This window comes from Eptatretus burgeri, chromosome 22 (genome assembly GCF_056783735.1).
Source record: "Eptatretus burgeri isolate ZD-2024b chromosome 22, Ebu_testis_v1, whole genome shotgun sequence".
NCBI lineage: Eukaryota > Metazoa > Chordata > Myxini > Myxiniformes > Myxinidae > Eptatretus > Eptatretus burgeri.
Window position 1 is genome coordinate 2367717 of NC_140982.1, and position 25000 is coordinate 2392716.

General features: G+C 46.7%; 2 protein-coding genes across 20 annotated transcripts in view; one reads left to right on the forward strand and one right to left on the reverse strand.

The window, feature by feature from the left end:
• Window positions 1–104: 104 nt before the first annotated feature.
• Window positions 105–11845, reverse strand: LOC147008085 (uncharacterized). 5 transcript variants are annotated; one of them, XM_085865939.1, is made up of 9 exons: window positions 11732–11845; window positions 6206–6374; window positions 5647–5833; window positions 5345–5479; window positions 4798–4979; window positions 3802–4007; window positions 3009–3124; window positions 2743–2817; window positions 105–576 (listed from the first exon to the last, which is right to left on the reverse strand). In XM_085865939.1, the coding sequence occupies exons 2-9, from the start codon at window positions 6280–6282 to the stop codon at window positions 295–297; spliced, it is 1260 nt and encodes a 419-aa protein (XP_085722065.1). In that variant the 5' UTR covers window positions 6283–6374; window positions 11732–11845; the 3' UTR covers window positions 105–294. The 5 variants fall into 5 exon arrangements, with proteins under 5 accessions (XP_085722065.1, XP_085722066.1, XP_085722064.1 ...); XM_085865940.1 differs by having other exon boundaries at window positions 11752–11843; XM_085865938.1 differs by lacking the exon at window positions 11732–11845 and adding an exon at window positions 6543–6874.
• Window positions 11846–12106: 261 nt separating this feature from the next.
• LOC147008086 (transformation/transcription domain-associated protein-like) overlaps window positions 12107–25000 on the forward strand; it is a 48917-nt gene continuing 36023 nt past the window's right edge. For 4 of the 15 annotated variants that reach the window (XR_015053717.1, XM_085865922.1, XM_085865928.1 and 1 more), the window contains exons 1-10: window positions 12108–12327; window positions 14438–14650; window positions 19093–19171; window positions 19260–19494; window positions 19699–20062; window positions 20279–20373; window positions 23697–23888; window positions 24115–24306; window positions 24491–24656; window positions 24902–25000. The exon at window positions 24902–25000 is cut by the window's right edge and continues 158 nt beyond it. Coding sequence is in view for 14 of the 15 variants with exons in the window: in XM_085865922.1 (XP_085722048.1) it covers window positions 14551–14650; window positions 19093–19171; window positions 19260–19494; window positions 19699–20062; window positions 20279–20373; window positions 23697–23888; window positions 24115–24306; window positions 24491–24656; window positions 24902–25000 (1522 nt within the window). In the remaining variant the exon portion in view is untranslated. The other 11 variants (XM_085865927.1, XM_085865929.1, XM_085865935.1 and 8 more) reach the window with 10 other exon arrangements.

Genomic DNA, 25000 nt, shown 5'->3' on the forward strand with positions numbered 1-25000 from the left:
TTTTTGGTGGATGTTGAAGATCCCACGGTTTACCTTGTTCCCATCGTGTGCTGCCTTTTTGGCTGCTGGTTGCATCATCGGTTCGCTGATGCAGTGCCCCTATTACTATTTTTTTTACACCGGTGCTCATTTTCCCGACCTCGGAAGGATGACGGGCTGATTCAACCCCCTGGTGTTAATTCAGCGGACAACGGGGCTCGAACCCAGAACCCTGGGATCCCAAGCCACCACGCTAACCGCTAAGCCAACACCAGGCTGGTTTACTTTGTGAATAATAGACAAGCTCGTTGAACATCAGGTCTGGACAGCTGGTTCGTGAAGACTTGGGACAAGATGATGATGGACTGTTCTTGAAAAAAAAAAAAAAAAGGAAGAGCACTCACGAAGATATTGAATAGCTCTCTCTGAGCTGGTTCTGAACTCGTCTCCCAACGAACTCGACGCGGCAGCCTGATCGCACGAAAGCCGAGAAAACATGACGGCCAAGCGGGAATGTAGGGATTGAACGAGTGCGTCCATTTTCTCCAACTTCTGCTCAGCCAATGAGGTGGCAACCTTAGCTGCAGCCACCTCCTCCTGCAACAGCACAACATTTACCCAGAAAGATGGAACAATCAAACAGTTTTGGAGAAGTGATGTGAAACGGGTCGAAACTTTCATTTCAAGGTGATTGAAACACTGGAACATCAGGGGCGCTGTGTTTCTTACACACAAAGATATGGTGGGATTCTCGACCACCAGAATTTACTCCATGGTCTTCAAATCCCTTTCCTATACTCCGATATTTTACCAACCACCTTAAACATCTCTCTCCACCTCGATGGATGGATGAGCCCGAACATTCCATGAATTTCAACACATCAGACGAGGGGAAGGGTTTCCACTCCTCTCCGAATCCCACCAGCATTAATTAAGTAAATGTTCACCATCATCATCTGAAATGGTTCACCCTCATCCCCTCCTCCTGGCTCCCTCAAGCATGGTCTTTGGAGGACAACTGATTTTTGGACCAATGTTAGACCGACTGATTGTGTCTGCCGTGGAAGAGAGGCATGGCAAGTCTCTTCTAGTCTTGTCTAATCCGCTCGATCATTTGTTAAGCTTATCCAATTAATCAATGAGCAATGTTGATTGTGTCCAATCAAACTCAGCCTGATGATCTTCGATCTCCTCCACTCGAGTCCACAACCAACCACAGAATATATACTGTTGTTATTTTATCAGCAGTTTCTCACGTAAATGGCTTGTACCAAATTCCATGATTGTTTCGCCAGTTCTGTTTCAAGAGGACGATTGAAAAATTAAATCCACTCACAGAGAGTCCATCTGAAGACTTTTGGTGAGGGAAGGGGGGGTTGGAGGCTTGAGTGTGGGGAGGGGGATTGATGAGGACTTGGGGCTGAGGGAGCGAGATGGGACAGAGTTGGGAGATGATGTCACCGTAACGGGTGATAACATGCCAGTTGCACCAGAATTTTGGATGGGTTAATTCCCCCAGGATCGGTGTATTTCAGTGTAACTTGTAATACCCGCATCCCACAGGGAGCGGAGCTGTGCCATACATATTGTCGAGTCAGGCGGGTCCCGTTGACGTGGACCGCTCTGAGCCGGAGGTCTTGCACCTCCACGGATTCCGAAACGATCTTTTAAGTTTCTGTGTTCTTAATATTACGCTCCCCAAGGATGACGATTCAACTGTAATTCAAATAGTTAATTTCCGAAGATTTTGACACGGAGGTTACGAGGCAACAATGCTCGGATGAATTTGGCGCACGAGGACAGACAAATGGGGAAAAGTAGGACATGAAAAACCAAAGTTTTGCACAATAGAAATAAATTAAGCCGAACCCCAACGATGGTGCCAAAATACCAGACTCGTACAAGGAACATAGGGGCAGGTGGGGACTTAAGCGAGGCACTGCGTCTTGGTGCCCTGCAGGCTGGTGATGGTGAGATGTAGCTCGGGGCCTGATGATGAAGAGAAGGAAATGGAGATGAGGGAGGTGGCCAAGCAGAGAGGAGGAGGAGGAGAGAGATGTTGCCTCCACGCGGTCATAAGCTCAACTAACCTCTGTGTGTGCATGCGTGGACAACGGGCTTTATGCTCCACAGGGACCTCCTTTCCAGCACGTGGCTGATCCATCTCATCGGTAGTCTGCTGGCGTGAGCCGTGCCTTCGGATCAGGCCATCCCACCCCGCAGGGCGGACCCTCAAAAGTGTTTCACCCTCAGCCAGGGTTCTACAGCCGACTTAGCCACCATGGCTTACAATCCCCCTGCCAAACAACCCGTGCCGTTTCCTTGAAAATCAAGGAGTGCTTTTCCATGTGATTTGGATGTGAAATGCCGCAAGTCCTCCACATGGTCTCGCCTGTTTACAGGAGGTTTTACACAACAATCGTACCGTCGTCTCCTTTCAGCCTTGCACGATACGCTTCCTCGGTGCATGTTCAACAAGACAAATGATCTCTGACAGTTTCCCGAATACAGGCAGGAAACTGACTGACTCAATCATTTGGTCCTTGCTGAAGTCTTAATACAATCTAGATATGGAACCCCCCTCTCTCCCTCCACTTTTCCACATTAAAAAACATTTACAAACAGAGAATTTGGGTGTTATCCCACTCTGAACCCCTCGGACGATGAAATTTCTTTACCGCCTAAATCCTTCATGGGCACACCGTGAGAATAGTTTGGGCCTCAGGTGGCAATGGGCCCAAACGACCAGAAACTCATTCTTACCTCCAACGTCGTTAGTTTCTGGTTTCCTTTGTGCTCCTCAATCAGTTGGTCCTTTTTGGAACCCTCAATGTCAGTCTGCCAACAACAGAGCACTCACGTATCATCTGCAGAGCCAACCGGTGACTTTATTACCACCTGGTATCATAATCAACTTACTCTGTTTTTTGCTGACATGAATCTCCATCACTATGGTTTTTTATCAGCTCCATTACACCCACTCAGACAATCCAAACTTCTCAGGTTCCATGACCCAAACATCCCAGTACCTTGACAGCGGTGATGGAAGTGCAGAGATGATGGAGCTGGCCTTCCTGTTGCTGGACAAGGCTTAAGATTGCGGGAAGTTCAGAAGAACCCGTCTGAAATATTGCATCTTCCAATTCTAGAAACACGAGGACAGATGCAGAGAGTAGGATTCAGTTTCGTTCGAATATGATGGATATACATTGTCATGGTACCGGTGGTCCAGGTTAATCCCCCCCTGATCCAAATTGTGATGTGTTTATTTTCATAAAAGCCCAATTATAACTACAAGAGACATTTTCCTGACTTATTCCTTCCCCTCGAGTTGGAACAATATTTGTGGTTGTGTGACTGGTAAAGAACAGTTAATTGAATGCAGTGTGAATTTGGTGAGGTCGGCGACCTTCAAGAGCAGCAAAAGCTCCTCCGAGCACAACAGGTGACGTCAGTCAAACCTGTCAACAGGACAATACTTTACTCATTCATAAAAAGTAATTGAGTTCAAAAGTAAAGTATGAACCTTGGAATAAATTGTCTCGAATTAACAATTGGGGTAAACTGGTTGAAACCGGTTTAGATTGTGAAATGGTCTTCAATTTGGACTTGATGATCGAGCAGGTTGATTTTCGATTACCAAGTGAACGGAGTGAGCAAAGTGGTCCAGGACCAACGTTTTCATCCGACTTATACACTTCTAGTTATTCCACCGGTACTTGCTTTTCAAAAAGTCAGTTGTGATCCACGTTACGGTTGTTTCCCAAATTTCTCCGACACAAAGACTTTTGCAGCTTCCACATTTGCAATCCACAAACTCACTGTCCTGTGGCTTGTTCTCCTCGACCTCTTGAACCTTCAACAAATTCGCTTCCTCCTTTCGACTACTTGCTTTGGCTTCGAAAAAACTTCCCAGAGTGCTGATGTAACTCTTCTCTTGGGCCATTCGTCTCAGTTTTCTCTCCATGTCCACGAGCTCCTTCTTGGACTGCTCAAGCAATTCTGTCGTCTTTGCCAGATTTTCTCTCCTGGAAGAGGAAATGCAGGAGAAGGATACACAGGAAGAAGTAAAAAGAAGGAAAATCTTCGCATCCGAGTTTAAGGAGCAAGGTATGTTCACCATCATCATCTGAAATGGTTCACCCTCATCCCCTCCTCCTGGCTCCCTCAAGCATGGTCTTTGGAGGACAACTGATTTTGGACCAATGTTAGACCGACAGATTATGTCTCCAGAAATCATAATCAATCCGTGCAATCGCAGGCAATTCAGTTTGGATAATGTGGAAAAAAACACCCAACAATGGCCCTTGTTAAATCATAATTAATGATTAAATCAAGCAGTTGTTCAGCCGCTTCAGAGAAGAAGATTTAAAAAAGGTTTTTTGGTTTGTTTTTCAAGAATATGGCTGCCGAATCACATGACCGATGACATCATGATTATTATTTTTTTCCTGTGGGCCATTTTATCCCAAGATGACACAAAAAATTTTCACACTGATCGGACGTTCCACATTATGCAATTATAACGTCATGACGAGGGCACCAATTCAGTTTTTCCAACGTGGTTGCCACACCACGTGACCTATGACGTCATAATGATCATAAAAACATTCTGCATGAGCAGTCGCACCAACGGTGAAAATTTCGTCTCAATCCGACAAGCGGTTGCGGAGAAAAACACGAAAGTTCGATGGGGACAAACAAACAAACGGACAGACGAACAAACAGACCCAAGTTCAACGCACTCTCCTTGGGCGAGGGTAAAAAAAAAACAGAACAATGAATGAGTGCCCAATTCCAATTGTCCTGTCGACCTACCGATTAGTTTGGTAGGTCTGAGTGAGTTCAAGAATCTTCATCTTCTCTTCTTCTTTCTGCTTTGCCAGGTTTACCAACCTCGTGGCAGCAGCGTCAACCTCAAGCTTCTGTTCCCATAACCGTTGTACGTCGCTACGCAGCAACTTGCTTTTCTGTACTAGATCTCCAAGATGTTGCACTGCCTGTCAAACACACATATCTATCGACACATATATTTATTTATTTATTAGTTGCATGGAGAGTCTGGTGTTCGTTCAATGTTGCTGTCACTGGACTGGGTCTTCCAGAGGCTCTCAGTTCAAATCTGGGTGAAGCCAGCAGTGTTAAGTGTTTGGAAACCAAGCCATTTTCAGGAAAATTATTATGTTACCATCAGATTGTTGGTAAAAGCCAAATAGATCAACACTGTGATTCATGGAGAGGAAGGAAAATGTGTCTCTTCTTCCCATTCGGGTCGAAACGTGATCCCAGAGCACAGTGTTGGGTTCGGGTTAGTTCGAAACAAGTTCCTCCCAGGAGAAACTTCACGACGGTGTGAAACTCTCACCAGACCATGACGGTTAGTCAAGGTTTCTACAAGTTTGGATAACTCCGCAGACAGCCTCGTGTCATTGTCATACAACCCTTGTTGACCGGCAGCAGCTCCTTCTGCATCCTTCAGCTGCACCTTCAAAGAAGTCATCTGTGTGATGAACACATGATGTCTCTCACTATGAATCACAATGAAGAATTAAAAATAAATAAATATATATATATAGTAATGTATATATATGAGGTGTTGGTGTTGGAATGCTCATGATAAATCATAGGTAATTATGACGTGGCAGATAAAACAACAAACACACAAACCTTGTTCTCAATCTTTGCGATTTTATCTCTCTCGGTCTCTTCTACCTTCTTCCACTTCTCCTGCATCTGCAAGCAATGCTTCACCTCTTGAAGTTCCTTCTTCTCGATTTTCTTCTGTCTCCTCTGCATTGAATCGGACGTACGGCAGACGTCATCCCGCTTCCTTTGTAACTGCTCGAGTTGTTTGCTTGGGGGGAAAAATGGGACAGAAAACGGTCTTGATGAACCCACAGCTCATTTATACGTGTGGACGGAATCGACAGGACGGAGATCGAAGTGTTCCTCGATCATCCCTCTTGTCTCGACAGCACCACCCCTCTTGTCTCATGCCCCCCTTGCTGTGCGTTGTGTGTTACCTCTCATATGAGCCTCGACAATGTATACAAAAAAACAACAAAAAAAGATGTCAAATGTCAGATTACATGAACTGTATATAAGGAAACATGTTGTGGGCAGTAAAATGCAGGCAAGGAGAGAAATGAACAAGGGATGGGATGCCTTGAAAAACCTCCTTGCAGAGAACACCACTCACCTGGAGGAGGAAACACTGTGACCTCACCTTTGTCTGAGCCGGGTGAGCCTGATGTTCTGCTGCATCCTTTTTTCCTCCAGATTGCTCGGAAAGTTAGAAGCCATTTTCTTTCTTTCCTCGGTCTCACCACAAGCTTGTGTAACCCAATAATAGGTGCACAGTTGTACTTTGGAACCAACGGCAGTCTGCCAGGTTACTGCACAATCGGTTAGAATGATTTTCAGTCCATTCAAGCACGAAGTAACAATGATATGTATATGATCGACTAAACAACAATCAAGCAGGTTTCCTGTAATCCATCCAACACAACATTACATGTACATCATGCAATGGGCGTTAATTACAACAAAATTCCATGACATACATGTACCATGGAGAGCAGCTCTCCGCACTGTGTTGCGCGAGACAGGACAGAGCAGGCCGGAGGATCCGGTCACACCCAACCAGGATTGTCAGGTCAGGCCGGATCACGTCTGTGACTTGCTGCAGGCATAATGTAAAACCTGTACTAACCTGTTCATTGCTGAGTGTTGGTGACGAAACTTGCACACCCAACAGGTCAGAGGATGTCCATCCCTCACTCACTCCATCTCTCTCTCTCTCTCCCTCTCTCTCTCTCTCTCCCTCTCTCTCTCTCTCCCTCTCTCTCAATCCCCCCCACTCTCTCTCCATCCCTCACTCTCTTCATCTCTCTCTCTATCCCTCTCTCTCAATCCCCCCCACTCTCTCTCCATCCCTCACTCTCTCTCTCTCTCTCTCTCTCTCTCTCTCTCTCTCTCTCTCTCTCTCTCTCTCTCTCTCTCTCTCTCTCTCTCTCTCTCTCCATCCCTCTCTCTCTCTCTCTCCATCCCTCTCTCTGTCCATCCCCCTCTCTCTCTCTCTCTCCATCTCTCTCTCTCTCTCCATCCCCCTCTCTCTGTCCACCCCTCTCTCCCTCTCTCCACCCTCTCTCTCTTTCCATCCCGCTCTCTCTCTCTCCATTCCTCTCTCTCGCTCTCCATCCCCTCTCTCTCTGTCCACCCCTCTTTCTCTTTCCATCCCGATTTCTCTCTCTCTCTCTCTCTCTCTCTCTCTCTCTCTCTCTCTCTCTCTCTCTCTCTCTCTCTCTCTCTCTCTCTCTCTCTCTCTCTCTCTCTCTCTCTCTCTCTCTTTCCATCTCTCTCTCTCCATCCCCCTCTCTCTGTCCACCCCTCTCTCCATCCGTCTTTCGCTTTCCATCCCGATCTCTCTCTCCATCCCTCTCTCTCTCTCTCTCCATCCGGATCTCTCTCTCTCTCTCCATCCTGATCTCTCTCTCTCTCCACCCCTTCTCTCTCTCCATCCCTCTCTCTCGCTTTCCATCCCGATCTCTCTCTCGATCCTGATCTCTCTCTCTCTCCACCCCCGCTCTCTCTCCATCCCTCTCTCTCCACCCCTCTCTCTCTCCATCCCTCTCTCTCTTTCTTTCCAACTCTCTCTCTCCATCCCTCTCTCTCCACCCCCTCTCTCTCTCTCCATCCCTCTCCCTCTCTCTCCATCCCCTCTCTCTGTCCACCCCTCTCTCCTCCCCTCTTTCTCTTTCCATCCCGCTCTCCCTCTCTCCACCCCCACTCTCTCTTTGCATCCCGCACTCTCTCTCTCCATCCCTCTCTCTCTCTCCATCCTGATCGCTCTCTCTCCATCCTGATCTCTCTCTCCACCCCCTCTCTCCATCCATCTTTCGCTTTCCATCCCGATCTCTCTCCATCCCGCTCTCCCTCTCTCCACCTCCTCTCTTTCCATCCCGATCTCTCTCTCCATCCGGATCTCTCTCTCTCCATCCGGATCTCTCTCTCTCCATCCTGATCTCTCTCTCTCCACCCCTTCTCTCTTTCCATCCCTCTCTCTCGCTTTCCATCCCGATCTCTCTCTCGATCCTGATCTCTCTCTCTCCACCCCCGCTCTCTCTCCATCCCTCTCTCTCCACCCCCCTCTCTCTCTCCATCCCTCTCCCTCTCTTTCCATCTCTCTCTCTCCATCCCCCTCTCTCTGTCCACCCCTCTCTCCACCCCTCTTTCTCTTTCCATCCAGATCTCTTTCTCTCCATCCCGCTCTCCTTCTTTCCACCCCCACTCTCTCTTTCCATCCCGATCTCTCTCTCTCCATCCCTCTCTCTCCATCCTGATCGCTCTCTCTCCATCCTGATCTCTCTCTCCACCCCCTCTCTCTCCATCCTGATCTCTCGCTTTCCATCCCGATCTCTCTCTCCATCCTGATCTCTCTCCATCCCCGCTCTCTCTCCATTCCTCTCTCTCTCTCTCTCTCCATCCCTCTCTCTCTCTCCATCCCTCTCTCTCTCCATCCCCCTCTCTCTCTCCATCTCTCTCTCTCTCTCCATCCCCCTCTCTCTGTCCACCCCTCTCTCCCTCTCTCCACCCTCTCTCTCTCTTTCCATCCCGCTCTCTCTCTCCATTCCTCTCTCTCGCTCTCCATCCCCTCTCTCTGTCCACCCCTCATTCTCTTTCCAACCCGATCTCTCTCTCTTTCCATCTCTCTCTCTCTCCATCCCCCTCTCTCTGTCCACCCCTCTCTCCATCCATCTTTCGCTTTCCATCCCGATCTCTCTCCATCCCGCTCTCCCTCTCTCCACCCCCTCTCTCTCTTTCCATCCCGATCTCTCTCTCCATCCCTCTCTCTCTCCATCCGGATCTCTCTCTCTCCATCCTGATCTCTCTCTCTCTCTCCACGCCTTCTCTCTCTCCATCCCTCTCTCTCGCTTTCCATCCCGATCTCTCTCTCGATCCTGATCTTTCTCTCTCTCCACCCCGCTCTCTCTCCATCCCTCTCTCTCCACCCCCTCTCTCTCTCCATCCCTCTCTCTCTTTCTTTCCATCTCTCTCTCTCCATCCCCCTCTCTCTGTCCACCCCTCTCTCCACCCCTCTTTCTCTTTCCATCCCGATCTCTTTCTCTCCATCCCGCTCTCCCTCTCTCCACCCCCACTCTCTCTTTCCATCCCGATCTCTCTCTCTCCATCCCTCTCTCTCTCCATCCTGATCGCTCTCTCTCCATCCTGATCTCTCTCTCTCTCCACCCCCTCTCTCTCTCCATCCCTCTCTCTCGCTTTCCATCCCGATCTCTCTCTCCATCCCCGCTCTCTCTCCATCCCTCTCTCTCTTTCCATCTCTCCCTCTCCATCCCCTCTCTCTGACCACCCCTCTCTCCACCCCTCTTTCTGTTTCGATCGCGATCTGTCTTTCTCTCCATGCCGCTCTCTCTCTCTCTCTCTCTCTCTCTCTCTCTCTCTCTCTCTCTCTCTCTCTCTCTCTCTCTCTCTCTCTCTCTCTCTCCATCCCGATCTCTCTCTCCACCCCCTCTCTCTCCATCCCTCTATCTCTCCATCCATCGCTCTCTCTTTCCATCCTGATCTCTCTCTCTCTCTCCACCCCGCTCTCTCTCCATCCCGCTCTCTCTCTCCACCCCGATCTCTCTCTCTCCACCCTGATCTCTCTCTCCATCCCGCTCTCTCTCTCTGCATGCCTCTCTCTCCATCCCTATCTCTCTCCACCCCCTCTCTCTCTCTCCATCCCACTCTCTCTCCACCCCCTCTCTCTCCACCGCGCTCTCTCTCTCCATCCCCCTCTCTCTTTCCATCCCGATCTCTCTTTCTCTCCATCCCGCTCCCTCTCTCTCCATCCCTCTCTCTCGCTCTCTCTCTCCATCCCCTCTCTCTGTCCACCCCTCTCTCCACCCCTCTTTCTCTCTCCATCCCTCTCTCTCTCCATCCATCACTCTCTCTTTCCATCCTGATCTCTCTCTCTCTCCATCCCTCTCTCTCTTTCCATCTCTCTCTCTCTCCATCCCCCTCTCTCTGTCCACCCCTCTCTCCACCCCTCTTTCTCTTTCCATCCCGATCTCTCTCTCCATCCCTCTCTCCAACCCTCTCTCCAACCCTCTCTCTCTTTGCATCTCCACACCTCTGTCTGCATCTCCACACCTCTGTCTGCATCTCCACACCTCTGTCTGCATCTCCACACCTCTGTCTGCATCTCCACACCTTTGTCTGCATCTCCACACCTCTGTCTGCATCGCCACCTCTCTCCCTCTCTCTTGGTGTTTATTACCCCAGGGCAAGGATTTCACTGAACGATTGATTTATTGCCTTCCAAGTGGGAGTTCCATTACCAATCAGGTTATAGAGCACTCGCTAAGTGGCTTAAGCACTCCGTGGAAACGGTTGATGGCAAGAGATAGCAAGCCGATTGGTAAAGGAACGGCTGGCTTGGCAAGCCGATTGGTGAAGGAACGGCTGGCTTGGCAAGCCGATTGGTAAAGGAACGGCTGGCTTGGCAAGCCGATTGGTAAAGGAACGGCTGGCTTGGCAAGCGATAGCAAGTCGATTGGTAAAGGAAGGGCTGGCTTGGCAAGCGATTGGTAAAGGAACGGCTGGCTTGGCAAGCGATAGCAAGCCGATTGGTGAAGGAACGGCTGACTTGGCAAGCTGATTGGTAAAGGAACGGCTGGCTTGGCAAGCTGATTGGTGAAGGAACGGCTGGCTTGGCAAGCCGATTTGTGAAGGAACGGCTGGCTTGGCAAGCGATTGGTAAAGGAACGGCTGGCTTGGCAAGCGATAGCAAGCCGATTGGTAAAGGAACGGCTGGCTTGGCAAGCGATTGGTAAAGGAACGGCTGGCTTGGCAAGCGATAGCAAGCCGATTGGTAAAGGAACGGCTGGCTTGGCAAGCCGATTGGTGAAGGAACGGCTGGCTTGGCAAGCGATTGGTGAAGGAACGGCTGGCTTGGCAAGCTGATTGGTGAAGGAACGGCTGGCTTGGCAAGCGATAGCAAGCCGATTAGTGAAGGAACGGCTGGCTTGGCAAGTGATAGCAAGGCGATTGGTGAAGGAACGGCTGGCTTGGCAAGCTGATTGGTAAAGGAACGGCTGGCTTGGCAAGCGATTGGTGAAGGAACGACTGGCTTGGCAAGCGATAGCAAGCCGATTGGTAAAGGAACGGCTGGCTTGGCAAGCGATTGGTAAAGGAACGGCTGGCTTGGCAAGCGATAGCAAGTCGATTGGTAAAGGAAGGGCTGGCTTGGCAAGCGATTGGTAAAGGAACGGCTGGCTTGGCAAGCGATAGCAAGCCGATTGGTGAAGGAACGGCTGACTTGGCAAGCTGATTGGTGAAGGAACGGCTGGCTTGGCAAGCCGATTGGTAAAGGAACGGCTGGCTTGGCAAGCTGATTGGTAAAGGAACGGCTGGCTTGGCAAGCGATAGCAAGCCCATTAGTGAAGGAACGGCTGGCTTGGCAAGAGATAGCAAGCCGATTGGTAAAGGAACGACTGGCTTGGCAAGAGATAGCAAGCCGATTGGTAAAGGAACGGCTGGATTGGCAAGCGATCGGTAAAGGAACGGGCTGCTTGGCTGGCTTGGCCCTTGCCTGTATGAACAACCAACAGGACGGTTTACAGGAATCCGTAATGAGAACGCTCCGCGCCCCACGCCCCAAGCTCCTGCGCTGCTGCTACCGCTGCATCCTGTGGAACTTCAACCGTGTTGAGGAAAATAAATAAATAAACTCGGAAGACATCAAAAGTACATTGACCCGGACGATGTGACCTTCACGGGCTCGTTCTCCTTCACAGATGTTCTCTTTTCACGGTGTTACAAGGGGACGTGATCTGAACCGCGCCGTTTACTCGCCAATCCACGCGCCCGCCGGTTTGGGCGGTGTATAGGTCGCGTATTGCATTCGATGGTGTATTTCTTTTTTAAAGGAAGAGGAAAATAAATGTACACAGTAGGAGGTTAAACATTTTTTCTGAACATCTCGTGAAACTCGTCACAGATAGTATTCCTTTTCTTCGTCGTTTTGAGAAAATTCCACACGTTCTTCCCTGAAGTGAGGGGTTTCCCGTCGCAACACCGGAAGTGACGTATTTGTGCCGAAATCTCGTTTTACTCGTTCAAATCAGTTACCGTTTTGTGGTTTTATTTGGTACGAGAGTAGTGTTAACACCTGTGTTCGGTACCGTATTGATTTTTGTTGTTCGAGTGTGTAATTTTACGTGATTCGTTGTGGGGATGAGCCGGACATCGAATTTTATGTAACCCGGAAGTGGATCATTCCCTCGTGTGGTTTTACCCTTTACCGTTTTCCCGCATTTTTTTCTCGATTGCCACACGTTTTGCCAGGTAGGTTTTTTAAACATAATCCAACAATGTTTGTGACAGGTTCTGTGTGTTCGTTCATGGTGGTGTGGTTTTGTTTAAAATAAATTATATAATTTCCTCTTGCTTTGTACTGTTCGACGTTAAAAATGAGGAAGATTTCAATGGAGAACGAAGTCGTGAAATCCTCGATTTAATGACTGCAACATGAAAGAAGAGAACGGAATAAGTAGTGGGAGGGTAGAGGCAATGTGGGTGGTTGATTGCCTTGGATGGGAAAAATAAATAATGAGCAAGAATGTAAATAAATAATGAGCAAGAAAGTAAATAAATAATGAGAAAGTAAACGTTCGAACCACAACTCCACCTGGGCTGGTTAACCATCATTTCCATCATCAAAGGTGTGTCCATTACCAAGCAGCTCGCCATCACTTGCCAAGCCACTTGTCCCTCATCAACCGTTTCGTTGGAGTGCTTGTTTTAGTGCTTAAGCCACTTGGCGAGCGCTCTACAAGCTGATTGGTTATGGAACACACCCCAGGTAGGAGTAATGAATTGTTGATTTAGAAGGAATAATGAATGAATTATTGACTTAGAAGGAATAATGAATTAATTTTTGATTTAGAAGGAATAATGAATGAATTATTGATTTAGAAGGAATAATGAATGAATTTTTGATTTGGAAGGAATAATGAATTAATTTTTGATTTTGAATGAATTATTGTTTTAGAAGGAATAGTGAATGAATTATTGATTTAGAAGGAATAATGAATGAATTATTGATTTAGAAGGAATAATGAATGAATTGTTGGTTTAGAAGGAATAATGAATGAATTGTTGATTTAGAAGGAATAATGACTGAATTGCTGATTTAGAAGGAATAATGAATTATTGATTTAGAAGAAATAATGAATGACATTGATTTAGAAGGAATAATGAATGAATTGTTGGTTTAGAAGGAATAATGAATGAATTGTTGATTTACAAGGAATAATGAATGAATTATTGATTTAGAAGGAATAATGAATTAATTATTGATTTAGAATGAGTAATGAATGAATTTTTGATTTAGAAGGAATAATGAATTAATTTTTGATTTGGAAGGAATAATGAATTATTGATTTAGAAGAAATAATGAATGACATTGATTGAGAAGGAATAATGAATGAATTTTTGATTTGGAAGGGATAATGAATTAATTTTTGATTTTGAATGAATTATTGTTTTAGAAGGAATAGTGAATGAATTATTGATTTAGAAGGAATAATGAATGAATTATTGATTTAGAAGGAATAATGAATGAATTGTTGGTTTAGAAGGAATAATGAATGAATTGTTGATTTAGAAGGAATAATGACTGAATTGTTGATTTAGAAGGAATAATGAATTATTGATTTAGAAGAAATAATGAATGACATTGATTTAGAAGGAATAATGAATGAATTGTTGGTTTAGAAGGAATAATGAATGAATTGTTGATTTACAAGGAATAATGAATGAATTATTGATTTAGAAGGAATAATGAATTAATTTTTGATTTAGAAGGAATAATGAATTAATTTTTGATTTTGAATGAATTATTGTTTTAGAAGGAATAGTGAATGAATTATTAATTTATTAGGAATAATAAATGAATTATTGATTGAGAAGGAATAATGAATGAATTGTTGGTTTAGAAGGAATAATGAATGAATTGTTGATTTAGAAGGAATAATGAATGAATTTTTGATTTAGAAGGAATAATGAATGAATTTTTGATTTAGAATGAGTAATGAATGAATTTTTGATTTAGAAGGAATAATGAATTAATTTTTGATTTGGAAGGAATAATGAATGAAGTTTTGATTTAGAATGAGTATTGAATGAATTATTGTTTCAGATGGAATAATGAATGAATTGTTGATTTAGAATGAGTAATGAATGAATTTTTGATTTAGAAGGAATAATGAATGAATTTTTGATTTAGAAGGAATAATGAATGAATTAGTGATTTAGAATGAGTAATGAATGAATTATTGTTTTAGAAGGAATAATGAATGAATTATTGTGCCTGATTCTTTGTCTAGTATCGTGTGCTTTGAGGTTCGTTCCGTGTTTCTTGGTTTGTTTGGCCATCCCCGTTTTGTGTCTGAAGGTGTCATTCATCTCGGGAATTCAGAGCCAATGTGGATGTCCTGCTCTTGCCGTGTCACCTGTTTCAGTGAATCGACCTGAGTTTGTGGGGTTACGTTGTGTGCGGAGCCGGACATGGCTCTCTCTGGGCCGACGGAAACCACCATCTTGGAACAGGCCGGCCTGGTGAAGACATGGCTGCAGTATTTTTGCATCGTCACAGAGAGCAACACCGGTGGGTTTGAGGTTCTCCAGGTGCCAGTTAGATACGTGGGTTTCATAAAGCTGTCATGAACCTGGTCTATACATTCAGGCATGTTACAAGAGTAACTGGTTTAAATCCACCACAAGAAAGTGGCTCGGATTATATAAATGAATGACCCCGACCACACTCTTCTTGCCGAAGTAGCTGCATAAAGCAACCCAAAGAAGACCGACACAAGGTAAGTGCGACGGTGTTTCGAACGCTTCCCAGAGTTCCTCCAGCACTTACCTTGTGCAGGTCTTCTTCGGTTGCTTTATGCAGCTACTTCGGCTTGAGGAGTGTGGGAGGGATCTCACACACACACACACACACACACACACACACACACACACACACACACACACACACACACACACACACACATATATATTGTTACGGTTGTGGAAATTCACAGAACACCATTCAGGTTCCCCAGAGGAACCTGAATGGTGTTCCCCAGTTGAGCAGTTGAGGAGGCGCCGGGTCATCGACAAGGAACGAACCACTTGGAGAAGAGTGCTGGGAGAGAGAGCGTTCAAGTTCGTGCTGCGCTGGTGTGGTGGAGTCGGGAAGAGAGCTTGGAGAGTTCGGAGGTTGGATTGCGGGCAGAGACATCGAGGGTCGCCCAGGGAGTCACCAAGAGGGTGGCAGGTAGCCCGCTCGGTCTCTCAGAGTCCCTTCGGTCATCCCGGCTCCGAGCAATTATAAATGCTTACAAGCCCGGTTCTTTCTTTCTGTCTTGGGGTTTGCATTAAAGTCTGTGGCGCCTTGTCTACCAAGTAGAACTGATTAAGTGCATGTACATAATAAATAGACATCGGCTGTAGGTTTTTACTCGTGTCTTGTTCCCTATCCCCATTCATTGCATTGCTTACGTGTGCAAATAAATGTTCCCCATTTTTGAATGTCACCTGCTCGTTGCGTCCCTTTCCTCCATTGACTGCCATAATTGCGTTCGGAATAATTAGCTGGCTGATTACACTGAACAACAAATTTCAAAATTTTTTTTTTACTGGAGATGTGTAAAGTGATTAAGACTAATTTGGGTACGCTGATTTCAAAAATCATAACCGTTTTGCTGTATCACGTCAGAATTTTCAGGAACAGAAATATTCCCATTGCCTAGAAGTCAGGATTTCAATGAAATTTACATATGTCTTTAACATGTCTATTTCGTACAATTGTTGTTAACTTGTGTTATATTTCTTTCTTTCAGATAAAGATGAGTAGGCGTTCCTGTACCAATCATCCTGACAACTTCTGTTATGTCTGTGGTCGGTATACCAAAAAAGATCAACAGCGAAGTATATCTACAGCAGTGAAAATGAAGGCCGCCTACTTTCACTACTTCGGGTGTAAGGTGGGGGACCAAGAACAGAGCTGGGCACCACACATCTGCTGCACAAGCTGTCACACAACCTTGACTCAGTGGTTGGTGGGCAAGCGCGCGAGCATGCCATTTGCGGTGCCCATGATATGGCGTGAGCCGCAGAATCATCATGATGATTGTTATTTCTGCTGCACAAGCATCGCCGGCTTCAACAAGAAGAATAAAGGTCACATCAAGTACGCTGACTGCGTCTCTGCTCGTAAACCTGTGCCTCATGATGACGAGAAGCCCGTTCCAACACCTCCAGCTGATCAGAACATAGCTGTAAGCAGTGGTGAAAAGGATGGTGATGATGAACCTTTTGAACCCGACACTCAAGAATCACACCTTCTGAACCAGGGAGACTTAAATGATCTTGTAAGAGATCTTTCGCTGTCAAAGGCGAAGGCAGAGCTGCTTGGATCAAGGCTGCAGCAGTGGAATCTACTTGAACCTAACACCAAGATATCCTTGTTCAGAGCACGTCACAGAGACATGGCTGAGTTCTTTGAGATGGAAGACACGATGACATTCTGCAGTGACATCAACGGTCTGTTGAAAGAACTTGGGTGTGATCACGATCCTGCAGACTGGCACCTCTTCATCGACTCGGGGAAGAACAGCTTGAAGGCTGTTTTGCTCCACAATGGCAACGAGAAACCATCAGTCCCACTGGCTCACGCGTTCGGCATGACAGAGACCTATGAGACTATGCGGCAGCTGCTTGATTCCATCAAGTACAATGACTTCAACTGGCACATCTGCGGAGACTTGAAAGTGGTGGCGCTGTTGTTAGGGCTGCAGTCAGGCTACACGAAATACATGTGCTTCCTTTGTCTCTGGGATAGCAGAGACGACAAGAATCACTGGATGAAGAAAGATTGGGAAGAGCGAAGAGAGCATGTACCTGGTCGACACAACGTGAAGCATGTCGCCCTTGTCGACCCAGCCAAGGTTTTCCTTCCACCACTCCACATAAAGCTCGGCTTGATGAAAAGTTTTGTACGGGCAATGGATCTGAATGGGCGTGGGTTTTTATACCTCAAGGAAAAGTTTGGCAACACCTTGTCGGAGGCCAAGATCAAGGCTGGTGTCTTTGTTGGACCGCAAATCCGACAGATTATGAAGGACGAAACTTTTCCGACAACTCTAAACCCCAAAGAGCTGGCAGCGTGGAGGACCTTCAAAGCTGTGACGGACAACTTCTTGGGGAATGAGCGCGCGGACAACTATGAAGAAATAGTGCAACAGCTGCTGGAGTCCTTCAGGAAACTTGGCTCCAGGATGTCCCTGAAAATCCATTTCCTACACCAGCACCTGAACTTCTTCCCTGACAACTTGGGAGCAGTCTCGGACGAGCACGGCGAGCGATTCCACCAAGAGATTTCACTCATGGAGACGCGTTACCAAGGGCGGCAGAACCCGAACATGATGGGCGATTTCTGCTGGTTCCTGCATCGTGAAACTGACACAGAGCAGCACAAACGCAAAGCCAAATGCCTAAAGCATTTTTAATTCCGTTCTAGTGGAGTTTTTCTGTAATTTCTATAATTTTGAAGCATTCATGATGAAATAAATGAATAAATGAATTTTTGTAAATTTCATTGAAATCCTGACTTCTAGGCAATGGGAATATTTCTGTTACTGAAAATCCTGACGTGATACAGCAAAACGGTTATGATTTTTGAAATCAGCGTACCCAAATTAGTCTAAATCACTTTACACATCTCCAGTAAAAAATTTTTGTTGTTCAGTGTTATAAGCCGATAAAACGTACATCTGGTCCCACAGGGCTTGACGATATAAAACCGCTCGGCAATCGCAAACGGAACGAGCTGCTTAAAGCGGCTCGTTTTCGTGCAGGCTCCGTTGAGGTATAAACTCCCGGCATTTCTGTCTGCGCGAATAATTAGGTACATCGACAATTCGGCGATCGACCCTGTAGCGCGTGGACAGAAGAGTTGGCTGGTTTATGGTGTGGTTAACAACACCCGTAGCTGGGTTTCGGCGTTGATCCGAAAGCTGCGACTAGATTGCTCGTTCGGTGGGCGCGTGCAGCCGCAATTGAGCTACGGGCAAAAATCTACAACAATATATATATATATATATATATATATACATATATTATATTATATATATTATATTATACATTATATATATACCAATGAGGCTCCCAAGCATGTACCATGTGCAAACGTCAAAAGCAGTCAATGTATAAATAATAAATAAAGACCGACCCACATCTCTCACCGATGAATGGAGGGAATGGCCAATCAGCTCTCATCGAATCAACTCAGTCCAGGTGGCTAGGATTAGAGAAATAAATGATCACCTCCCATGCTGCTCCAGCCGAAACCAGTGAGCGATGAAACCGGTCCGGCAGCGGAAGGGGTGTGTGGCATTGGGATTGTCATGTGTGCACTACTTGTGAATGTCTTTATTGCTGTGGAGGAACTCTGGGAAGGGTTTGATACAGCATTGCGCTTACCTTGTGTAGGCCTTCCTGGTTGCTTTACACAGCGGTTTCGGCTGGAGGAGCAAGGGAGGTGTGCATTTATTTATCTAATCCTATAATTAATTTATTTCTATAATTTATAATTATCTATAAAAATGATAATTAAATTCTCCTCCTGGTGTTGGCTGCAGTGCAGTCCTACGGACAGGTAGGGGACCATTCCTTCGTGGGAGTAGGGATGTGTTTTAAGTCCCCACAATGCCGGGTACCCATCGGGCAACTCCGGAAACCAATAGGGAAACACCGGGCAATGCCGGGTACCCCTGGTATTTTGTCATATTTCCCATATTGTCACGAGTCCGATTTGCATCCAGGAACACAACAGTCATGATGCCCCGACGAGCGGACACGGGTCACGGAAAATGCACACACACAGCACGTGTACGAACGGCCTCGTTAGCATTCACACGTCATTTTGAAAGTCCTGTATGAGGCACAATCCAACATGAGTAATTCCACACGATGCCAATATATTCAGCATGAAAAGTGCAAAAGTTTATCCTCCCGAACGTTTCCGATTTTTATTCTTCACTCTCTTGAAACCCTCAGAGTTCATTCCCCAGATGGACAAGCTTTTTGATGAGTCCATCTTGATTGGCTCGGGATTCACTGTGAGAGAGACTTTCCGGTAAGGGCTTTGGACGTGCACAGAGTCAGTCGTGGTCAATATGTCTGTTTAAAACACTCAATGTCGCCCGATAATACTCGTCTTGCAGACCATTGGCTTATAGCAACTTGGCAGATCGAGTGCAATGTGTGCGCCATCATCTGTCGCTGTCAGAGCTGACATTGGCTGTGCGCATCTTTGTTCGGAACATCGATGATGACACCCTTCTCATCGGAATCCAGACAATGTCGTGCAAGCTCCTGCTGAACCTCGTGGATTGTATCCGTGCTCGCAGTGAGCAGGAGGGCGGCAATGGGCGCGAATTGCTGCTCAGAATGCTCGAGGTAGTTTTTTTCTGTTTTCGAGGACATTTGCATATCAGATGGCTCATAAAAAAAAAAATGAAGGGAATGTTGAATTGATCATTGAGATTTTGGACTTTGGGTCATTCCAAGCTGCAAACGCATTGGTTGCACAAAAGTGCGTGAGTTGATTGCGTGATCCTGTACTCCTCGTTTTCTCTTCCTCTGTGTCACAACACCTGACAGGTTTTTGTGCTGAAGTTTCACTCGATTAGCAAGAACCAGTTGATAGCGATATTAAAGCGGTGCAAGCCCCCGGCTGAGCTCTCCGCGCAGTCATCCGAGATGTTGCCACCTTCCACAACGTCTGCCGCGACTCCAACCTCGACTTCTGCTGTTCCGGCTCCCACAACTCCAGGCCCGTCGTCCGCTGCTTCACCCCGAGTTGTGGGATGTGGCACAGGGCTCACCACTTCCGAACCTGAGGACAAACAGAGTTTTTCTGTGGCTGCTTGTCGAGATCTCGTGAAGACTTTGGTTTGTGGAGTCAAGACAATCGCTCGGAGCATCGGGTCCCGCAAGTCCACCGGGGGTGGATCCCCGGCACCGAGTCAGTTTGAGTCTGCTTAGTGGAATGATTTTATGGATGAAAACGATCCGATTGTTGACTGGACCTTGGTTGTTACTGGTGACTGGTGTTAAAATATCAAGGATTTCAGTTTCATTTCAGTGAAGTGAAGAGTTGGGTAAAAATTTCTGATGTTTTGGTTTGCAGGTGCCTATTTCACTTGGTACTCCTTGTTTTCTCTTCCTCACCAACTTACAGATACAACACCGGAACACAAACAGTTTCAACTGAAAGAGACTCGAATCTTCATTAAACTGGTGAAGTATGCTCTGCAAGCTCTTCACATCTATGAGGTACGGTTGAAAATGTTTTTTTTGTTGTTTTTTTTTCTTTGTCGAGGCTCGTATGAGAGCTAACACGCAACGCGCAGCAATGGGGGGGCATGAGACCAGGGGGGCGGGAGAGAGAAGGACGAAACAGTGGGGAACAGAGACATTAGGAGATCTGTGGAAGGGAGAGGGATGGGGCGGGGAACTTGGGGAATACAAGATGGACACTACAGGGACTTTCAGGTTCTTACACGAAAGGGAATTCCAGGAAGGAAAGCAGGGAATTTGAAGGAGGTGGGGTTTTGGGTGGATTAACGGGGGTAGAAAAGATCGAGGATTTGGATGGGGGATGACAAGAGGTGGTGAACAGCTGTTTTGAAGGCCTGGAGGGAAGAATGGGATTGAATAGAGTGAGGGAGTTTATTCCAAAGGCGGGGAAAAAGAGGAATGAAAGAGTGAAGGTGAGCAGTGATTCGTGATTTTGGTAGTTTTACCAGAAGGGGTTGTTGGTGGACCTTGAGCGCCCTGCGGAAATGTGGGGACAAATCGCAGAGAGAGCAGGTGGGGGCGAAACTGGAGAGGAGACGGGAGAAGACAGAAAGACCAGCGACCTGCCTGCTGTGAGAGACCCAAAGAGTCAGCTTCATCGCGGGAGATGCCAATGATCTGAAATACCTTGGTTTCAACAGTGTGAAGCCGAGTTTGGTGGGAGGCAGGAGCACCAGCCCAGAGGGGAGAGCAGTACTCCATCAGGCTGCGGACGAAAGCTTTGTAAGTGGTCAGGAGCTCAGGTGGGCCGGGGAAGGACTTTGCACGACGGAGGATTCCCAGTCGGCGACTGGCTTTTGAGGTGAGGTTTGAAATGTGGCTTTCCCAGGAAAGATCATGGCAGATCGTGAGACCCAGAAGCTTGAAAGAAAGGACTTCTTCCAGAGGGTTGTTGAGAAAGTGGATGGGGGGGGGGTTCTAAACGGTCCTTTCAGAGAAACATCGTGATAGTGTGAGATTTGTCCGGATTGAAAGACATGTTGCACGTGTTGGACCAGTTTGTGATTTTACCCAGATCTCCAGTGAGCGAAGAAGATGATGCATCCCGGTCTGAGGGGATGACAGATGGTACGGCAGAGGGTGGAGTCATCAGCAAAGAGATAAAGAGGATTTTCCAGAGTCGGAGAGACCATTGATGAAAACCAGAAAAAGAACAGGGCCCAGAACGCTACCTTGAGGAACTCCTGCCTGGATAGGAAAAGGGGATGAAAGAATTCCATTTAGGGCCACACGTTGACTGCGACAGGAGAGGAAGTCTGCGAGCTATGAGTGGAGATGGCCTTGGATACCATCGGAAGAGAGTTTGGTGAGTGGGGCAGGGTGTCAGACCGTATCAAAAACACGCGATATGTCCAGGGATATGGCTCTGATTTCATGTCCGGCATTGAGGACCCCCATCCATTGTTGGGAGAGCAGAATCAGCATATCCAGGGTGGATTGACCTGGTCTGAAACCAAATTGAAGATCGGAAATGAGGTCATTGGAGAAGAGGAAGTATTTAATGTCTGAAGCGATGATGGATTCCATAACCTTGCTGATGATTGGGAGATGGCTGATTGGTCTGTCGTTGCAGGGATCTGTTTTTGCGCTTTTTCTGCAGGACAGTGATGTTTCCTCATTTCCAAGCAGATGGTAGATGACCTTGAACAAATGAGAGGGTGAATAGAACAGAGAGAGGGTGAGCATGAGCAGAGGAGCAGGTTTTTAGGACACGTGGGCTGATGTCGTCTGGAAAATTGGTGTTGCAGAATCTGAGTTGAAGTTTGACAGCAAGCTTGTCAGCAGACAAGGTCACAGAGTCCAGGGACAGTTGGGTGCGACTGGGTGAGGTGGGAAGAGAAAGCGATGGGTTTCAGACACAAGATTTTGACGCAAACACCGAGTTTCGGCATTCAGCCTTTTCACATGTGGTATCAGCGGTGTGGCCATTTGAGGTAAGGGAGGGGATGGAGGGGGAACATACACCAGAAACAGATTTGATGAAATGCCACCAGGATTTGGAGGAGAGAGAGAGGTTTGAGAGTTCAGACTTGAGATGAGAAAGATGTTGTTTTCTGGCTCTCCTGAGGGTAGCTACACACTTGTTCCGAGCTTTGTGGAAGGAACTGAGATTGCCCGCAGTTGGGTTTGCTTTCCCCGAGGCACAGGAAAGTTGTTTCTGGACAACTGCCTCGCCACAAGCTTCAGTGAACCATCTGTGGGAGGAAGGGTAGGACAACTGAAGATGAGAGGGGATAAATCTGTTCATGAGGGAGAGCAAGTTTGTTTGAAAGAATTCCCAGGATGAGTTGATGTTGGAGAAAGTAGCGATGGGTCTCGAAGTTTGATGGCTGCTTGAAGACCCTGCCAGTTGGCCTGAGTGAAATGCCAGACTCGACGACGCTGAGGTGGTTCTCTAATAACCACCAGAGAGATGTCCACTTTGACAAGGACGTGGTCAGAAGAACCGATTGGAGCGGAGGAAGAACAGATATTTTCAGGGAAATTTGTCAAAATCAGATCCAGAAGAGATGGAGTACCATTGGTTGAGATCCGGGTCGGGAAATTGACCGGTTGAGTCAGTCCCAATGAGTCACAGAAAGCTTTTGCTGAAGTGCCATGACAGGTGAGAGAGGTACCCACACCGAGCCAACTGGCATGATTACAATTGAAGTCGCCACATATGAGGAAGAGAGAGTTTGGATGAGAAGATAGAAGTTGGTCCATGTTTTCGGATAATGAGGTGTAAATGGAGTCATCACTGTTTGGAGGACGGAACAGTACACATATCAACATGAGGTGGGAGTGGAGGGGAAGCCGTAGCCAGAGGTATTCCTGGGGGTGTGGGGGAGTGAGGGTTGTTCATGGAGAGTGAGGAATAGAATCTTTGATGAAGAGAGCAACTCCTCCACCAGGACGAGGTTTCGGTCTATCATACCGGAGGAGGGAGTAACCAGGGAGAGATACTTGGGAGTCAGAGACGTCTCGAGGGAAGAAAGTTTCTGTTCGGCAGATTATGTCCAGTAAATTATGTTTGCTGTATATTTTGCACCGATTGTTCCTTTCGACATTTGACCAAACTGCATGGATTTGGGTTCAGACATCCGGCTCACATTGCTCAAAAAATCGTTTGTCGATACGAAGTGGATTCATCCTTGTGATTTTGAGGAGGTTTCAATGAATAATAAATATCATGTGACATTTGATGGTGGTTCACCCTGACATGATGATGATTTTTCAGAAGATCTTCAGGCCATGGTGCTTCCTTCATCATCGGACCATGTTGTGCTGTTGAGATTTTATTTTTCCGTTCATTTCAGGTTCAGGTGGGTGTGAACGGGCAGACCTACCTTCGTGCAGCTGACTGCGATCATGTGTGCAAGGAGGAGAAGGAGGTCCTCGAGCACTTTGCAGAGGTCTTCACTGTGATGAACCCTCACACTTTCAAGGAGATTTTTCAGACCACTGTTCCTTACTTGGTGGAGTGCATTGCCACGAACTACTCTCTTCAGGTTTCTCGGCCATTTACAACTGGCTTTTGATTCAGCTTGTGTGACGACATTGATGCCACTTCCTTGTTTGTTTGTCGATGAGTTGCCAAGACTCTGGTCTTGAGCAAGGCTCTTGAGTTGTTGGATGATTTAAGTTCAGGATTCGCTTTACAAGATGCTCGAGAGAATTTCGAACTCCATGTCTCCTCCTTCATCTGCAGACAAACGTCCTGTCTTGTGTCCCTAGATCATAGTCAACGCTTTCCTGGCTGACGTCAGCACGTCAACGCTTTTTGCAACGATCCTGGTTGAGTTTCTGGTTGAGCGGCTACCTGAGATGGGCTCCAACCTCGAGAGTTCTAACATCTATCTTGAGCTCTTCAAGCTTGTCTTTGGTTCGGTCTCTCTCTTCCCTGTGCAGAATGAACAAATGTTAAAGGTGAGATTGACAAGGTTGGTTCTCTCCAAATGTTATTGTTCCATCTTGGGTTCTCTTGCCTGCTCTGACAATGCCTTTCTTTTATTTCCCTCTCTTATTCTCTTCCTTTTTTTTGCAGTCATCCCATTGCCCTGAAAAGGTTATTTTTCATGTTTTTTTTTTTTCCCCCTCCACCTTACCCCAGCCTCACCTGCACCGCATTGTGACAAGCTCCATGGAGCTTGCACAGGGAGCTCAGGAACCATACAACTACTTCCTGTTGTTGCGCGCTCTTTTCCGCACCATCGGCGGGGGCAGCCATGGCCTGCTTTATCAGGAATTTCTGCCACTGTTGCCCAACTTGCTGCAAGGTGAACTGTGCTCCTGCCGACCTTTCTTTTTTTTTCCTTTCAAACTCCCACATTTACTTGTCCATTATTTTGTCACACAAAGTCGAGAGGACGAGGTGTTAACCAAGTTAACTATCTTTGGCCTCTTTTTTTTGATGATGATGTTCTGCAGATGAGGTGCACAACTGAACTCGAGCCACCAGTACCATTGTATCTTGCTTTTCTCCCCCATTGTCTTGTTCTGCCTTCGTCTCGTCGTCACGCAGGTTTGAACATGTTGCAGAGCGGCTTGCACAAGCAGCCCATGAAGGACCTGCTTGTAGAGCTCTCCCTCACTGTACCAGTGCACCTGAGCTGTCTGCTGC

Excerpts from the sequence above, each read along its gene's own strand:
- LOC147008085 (XM_085865939.1), bottom strand. The coding sequence starts at position 6,282 with ATGGCTTCTAACTTTCCGAGCAATCTGGAGGAAAAAAGGATGCAGCAG. Across the intron at positions 3,125-3,801 it reads GGAGAACAAGCCACAGGACA|AATTGGAAGATGCAATATTT; the intron begins GTGAGTTTGTGG and ends TCGTGTTTCTAG. Across the intron at positions 2,818-3,008 it reads CTTCCATCACCGCTGTCAAG|ACTGACATTGAGGGTTCCAA; the intron begins GTACTGGGATGT and ends TGTTGTTGGCAG.